Here is a 5838-nt window from a genome sequence, read left to right on the forward strand (position 1 = left end):
TACTGCTGCCACAGTGAGTAAAACCCGAACTGTTACCAACTTTGCAACTGGTGAGAAGGTTTCTGTGTAGTCTATGCCTTCTTCCTGTGTAAAACCCTTTGCTACAACCCTGGCTTTCAGCCTTTCAATTGTTCCATTAGAATTATACTTAATTTTATACACATATTTACAAGCAACAACTTCTTTACCTGGAGGAAGATCAGTGATAATCCAAGTTTTGTTCTATTCTAAAGCTTGCAATTCAGTGTTCATTGTCTGACACCAGCCAGGATCATTCACTGCTTGTTTGTAGGTGGTTGGTCAAATGAAGTAGAAATGGAAGAAGAGAAGGCATGAAATTAAGGATTAAAATTCTGGTAAGACAAAAAATTGTGTGGGGAAAAATCTGTACCTGCAGCTTTGGAGGTTGTCTTGGCCAATGATTGGGATGGAGCTGGAAGTGAGGCTTGTTGGCAGTGAAAATCACGCAGGTACTGAGGTGCCCTCTTGACTCTAGTGGACCTGCGAAGAGGATGATTAGATGGTGGTGGAAGGGCTGATTGAATGGGAGGAGAAATAGGAGTGACGGCAGTGGGTGAAGAGGAAGGAAATTTGTGTGGGATGTAGGGTTGGTTTGAAGAGGAAAAGAAGGGAAGTCAAGAAGATTTGGCAAAGGTTGTGTGAACACAAAACTATATTTATCAGAGGGAGTTGTGTTGGGTGAGGAGGTTGAGTGAAATGGGAATATGGATTCATGGAATATAACATCCCTAGAGATAAAAGTGGTTCCTGTATTGAGATCAAGGAGTTTATAACCTTTAATTCCAAAAGGGTAGCCAAGGAAAATACATTTGCGACCTCGGGGATCAAATTTCTTTCTACCATTGACAAGGGTAGTAGCAAAGCATAGAGATCCAAAAATTCGCATATTAGCATAGGGAGGTTGTGATTTGAAAAGTAGCTCATATGGAGTTTTATTTTTAAGTAGAGGACTAGGGGTCCTATTAATGATGTAAGTGGCAGTTAAAACACAATCATTCCAAAATTCAATGGGAAGTCCAGCTTGAAATTTTAAAGCCCGAGCAACATTAAATAAATGTTGGTGTTTTCTTTCCACAATACCATTTTGTTGGGGGGTAGCAACACAAGTTCTTTGATGAATTATCCCCTTGGTGTTAAAAAAATCTCTCATTAAAAACTCAGCCCCATTGTCACTTCTTAAAGTCTAAATTTTAAGGGTAAATTGTGTCTCAACCAGATTTGAAAAAGATTCAATCCATTTTCGAGTTTCAGTCTTATTTTGAAGTAACTAAAGCCATGTAGTTCTTGTGAAGTCATCAACTATAGTTAGAAAATATTTTGAACCATCATATGCAGCAGTAGAACATGGTCCCCAAAGGTCACAATGGATTAGTTCAAAAGGCCTCAAAGTCTTGTGAGTGCTGTCAGGAAAAGGAAGTTTATGAAGTTTAGCTAGAGGACAAATGCAACAAGATTTTTCATTAGTTGAAGAGGTGTGTTGCTTTACAATAGGATTAGTAATCAAAAGTAAATGAGAAAGTGAAAGGTGGCCTAGGCGACAATGCCAAAGGTCTGAAATAGCCACATTGTTATGACAGAAGCTGAAACAGGAACATTAGTTTTGAAGAAATTCGAAAGAATGGTGGCTAGAGTTGAGGGAGCAACTTCAGTTTGTAGCAAGTGATATAAGCCATGTCTCACTTCACCCTTCCCAATCGTTGTCCAAGTTAAAAGGTCCTGGATAAAGCAATAATCAGAGAAGAAAACCAGGCAACAAGTGAGAGAGGTAGCAAGCTTTTTTGCTGAAAGAAGATTAAAATGGAAGGATGGAACACATAGAACATCTTTGAGTAAAATGGACTTTGTGAGTTGAACATTACCAGTGTGTGTAACAGGAACTTGGTTCCCATTAGGTAATTTGACAGAGAATGAAACTTGTTGTGTGATGGTAGTGAGAAAAGAGGTGCAACAGACCATATAGTCTGTTGCTCCTGTGTCAATAATCCAAGGAGTGTCAGTGAGTTTGTGTGTATAAGTAGAGAAACAAAAGGGAATACCAGAAATGTTAGAAGGCGAGGAGGGGTTGAAAATGGATTGTATCTGGTTTGCAGAGTGAGGAGCAGCAGTTGAAGATTCCCGTGGCTGAAGCAAGGCAATGAGTTGCTGATATTGAGTTCTAGTCAAACCAACTCTCTCATCACTGATTTCCTTAGGTTCAGAAGCATTAGAGAGGCTAGACTGATTAGCAAAAACTCCAGAAGATTGAGATTTGCTGAAAAATTTATGACCCGGTGGATAACCATGCAGCATGTAGCATTTGTCAACAATGTGACCAGGTAAATGGCAATGAGTACATATGGGGGCCTCGGCATGACCAGCTTTGAAGCATGATTCAAGGGAATGGCCTAGGATCTTGCAATGGCTACAATAGGGTCTGTCCTTCTTGAAAGGGGGTCTGGGCTGGGCAGAAAATTTGGTGTTTGGATAAGGTTTCTTAATGGCTAAGGCCATTAAGTCAGGGGATGGAATGGTTGAAATCAGATTGTGTTGTTATTCTTGTTGGTGAATTAGAGAAAACACATTAGTAACAGAGGGCAAAGGGTCTAAGAGCATAATCTGGTCATACACATTAGCATAAGAATCACACAAACCCATAAGAAATTGAAATACACAATCTTTGGTAACGATCCAAAAGGGTTTTCATAGAACCACAGTTACAAGCAGGAATTGGATCATAAATGGAACGTTCATCCCAAAGAGTTTTCAGCTTACCGTAGTAAATACTGACTGAATCATTGTCTTGAAGAAGGCTGGAAAGTGTTTTCTTAAGCTGGAAGATCCGAGGCCCGTTTTGTTGAGAGAAACAATCCTGAAGATCGAGCCAAATTTCCCGAGCATCATCGACAAAAACAACGCTGGATTTTATGGAGGGACTAATGGAGTTCTGGATCCATGAGACGACCATGTCGTTGCAGCGTTCCCATAGCTCAAGAAGAGGATCCTCTGGATCGATAGGTTGAGGGATGGCGCCAGAGATAAAACCCAGTTGGTTTTTCGCACGGAGTGCCAGTCGCATAGCACGGGACCAAGTCGCATAGTTGTCTGTGGTGAGTAAATCAGTCACGAGGATAACGGTAGGATTGTCACCATTGTCCAAACGGAAGGGATTGCCAGGGTCACCAAGATTCAGAAATCGGGATGCAGGTAAGGTGTTTGTGTTTATGTGTGAATGGGTAGAAGAAGAATCATCGGAATGTTCCAGTGTGTCTTCCATGAGAAAAGAAAAAAAAAAAAACTCTCAAGCTCTTGATACCATGTAAGAAATGTAAAGTTAGAAGGGAAGAGAATCAGAGAGCATATTCAAGAAGAAGGAAAAACCGTGTATTCCATTGAAAGGCACTGGAAGGAAATTCTACATGCCACAGTGCACTAGTGAGTGGCCACTATATACAGTTTGTCATAACAAACGAACAGATTCTATCTACTAAAAATAGCTGCCAGCTAATATTTACAAATAAAAAAAAAGATAGACAATATAAAAAGAATACACAATGGAAGATCATCCTTTTTCATCCTTTAGTGTCGCGTGTGGGGATTGTGCTGTGCGACTTGTAGTTGTTGCAGTAGCTATATGACCTGCAGCTTGTGAGTTGGTTGCATGTTTATTGTGTAATACAATATGTTTAGCTTTTCTCATCAGGTGATTCTAAACCTTTACTATTAGGTTAATACTGCGTAGAGAGTACTACGGTCGGCCGGAGTGCCTTCTCTTTCTCTGGGAGAAAGTGTGAGGTTCAAGTGCCTTTGTTCTATCAAAGGTTTAAAGTCTCACCTCCTGTGAGCTTGTGTTTGTCCTTTTACCTTTGTTCTGTTACGGGGTTTTGGGTGGTAAGACGTAATGGAGTATGAGGATTTGGCATCACGATGGGAGAGGTTACAACTTTCCAAAGAAGAGAGAGAATGTTTCCATTTCAAACAAGGAAATACAAACAGAGAGGAAAAACGGGGCAAATACTGTATAGTGGGGAAGGCTTTGACCGAGAAGGGAGTCAATAGCGATGGATTTAGAACTACAATGTCCCAGATATGGAGGTTGGAAGGATGGGTAACCTTTAAGGAGCTGGGTAAACAAGCATTTCTGATCGAGTTTCAAAAGAAAGAAGACAAAGATAAGGTCTTGAGTGGACGTCCATGGTTCTTTGACAGACACCTACTCACCATGATGGAGGTGGATGACAAGGTATCCATAGAGGCACTACAATTTCGTTTTGAACCTTTCTGGATACAACTACACAACCATCCACTTTCAGTTATGACAAAAAGTTTTGGAGAGTAGTTTGCAGAGTCCATAGGCCATGTCATTAGAGTTGAGGCGGAGGCAGATGGTCGTGCATGGGGGAGGTGCCTTAGAGTAAGGGTGGCTGTGGACCTCAACAAACCATTGTTACGAGGGAAATGGTTAAAGCTTGATGATAAACAACACTGGATTTCTATTAAATATGAGAGACTGCAGAACTTTTGTTTTCATTGTGGTGTCCTTAATCACAAAGGAAAAGGGTGCTTGAGACCACGTACTACTCATCAAGGAGACACACAGGTTTCTACTTAGTTTGGTCCATGGCTTCGAGGACAACCCAGGAACACAAACATTTTTTATACACGAAGATATGGTGGCTCTAAGGGCGGAAACAATCAACAGAGAGGTCAGCAAGGTGGAGAGGGCAATTTGGTCCAAGAAGTTTCACTGCACAAGGTAACAGAGGTCTATCCAGAAAAGGTGGCGAAGGAGAAGGAGAAGGTGACAGCGGAAAATAAGGAAGAAGTTTTTCGGGCAGGCCCATACCAGCCATCAACTGAGGGCACAGAAGGACTAGGAACTCCTAATGATCTATGCCTCGGGAACATGTTTGGAGAAAAGGAGGTAAGTCAACCCTCTGACCATGCACAGACTACCTCTGTACAGGAGGGTGATAGGTTTTTAAAACCCTTTGTCCTCCAAGACAACCATGGTCCCCAAGTGGGGATGGATGATGTAGCCAACCTAACGTCAAGTAATTACATCCCTCATGGTCCTACAAAGGATTTAGTTTGTGAAGTAGGAGGGCGGGAAATTACTAAACGAAATGTGATAACTCCTACTGTTGAGGTAAGTGGTTTAAAAGAGTATCATCAAAATAAGAGGATGTCTCTGGATATGTTACGTGGCAAAGATATTATCATGGCATCGATTAATGTTAATGGTATGAGTAATTTGAAGAAATGGAAAAGGAAAGCTCGTAAAAGGAGTTCATCTCTGCAGGAATGTTTTACAAAGAAGACAAAGAGATGTTATGATAAAAAAGGAATTACCATGGTTGAGGCAGAGGCTGGCTCCCAGCCCTGCCATCATCAATGAGCATCTTGGTGTGGAACTGCCGAGGGCTTGGGAACCCTCGAACAGTTAATGTCCTTAGGAACTTAACTAAGGAAAAGTACCCCAATTTAGTTTTCCTAGTGGAAACTAAATGTAGAAGGAATAGGATGGAGGTAGTTAGGAGATGTTTGCAGATGGACGGGTGCTTCTCAGTGGACTGTGTGGGGTTCAGTGGGGGTATTGCTCTTCTTTGGAAAGAGGAATGGAGTGTTAAAGTCATCAATTATACAAGATGGCATATTAGTGCTTTGATCCAGGAGGAAAGGAGTGGACCAACATGGCAATTCACAGGCTTCTACGGACATCCTGACACAAGGAAAAGAATTGGTAGTTGGCAAGTGTTAAAGATGCTCAAACCAACTAGCTCCATAGCTTGGTTATGTGCGGGGGACTTTAATGAGATCGTCCATCAAAGTGAAAAGATA

General features: G+C 41.4%; 1 protein-coding gene across 1 annotated transcript; it reads right to left on the reverse strand.

The window, feature by feature from the left end:
- Positions 1 to 2641: 2641 nt before the first annotated feature.
- Positions 2642 to 3274, reverse strand: LOC108987655. Its single transcript, XM_018960603.1, has one exon. The coding sequence runs from the start codon at positions 3272 to 3274 to the stop codon at positions 2642 to 2644; it is 633 nt and encodes a 210-aa protein (XP_018816148.1).
- Positions 3275 to 5838: the final 2564 nt, after the last annotated feature.

Source organism: Juglans regia, chromosome 7 (assembly GCF_001411555.2).
Source record: "Juglans regia cultivar Chandler chromosome 7, Walnut 2.0, whole genome shotgun sequence".
Taxonomy (NCBI): Eukaryota; Viridiplantae; Streptophyta; class Magnoliopsida; order Fagales; family Juglandaceae; genus Juglans; species Juglans regia.

What these genes read in the sequence shown, in the direction of transcription:
- LOC108987655 (XM_018960603.1), bottom strand. Translation starts at nt 3,274, where the DNA reads ATGGAAGACACACTGGAACATTCCGATGATTCTTCTTCTACCCATTCA.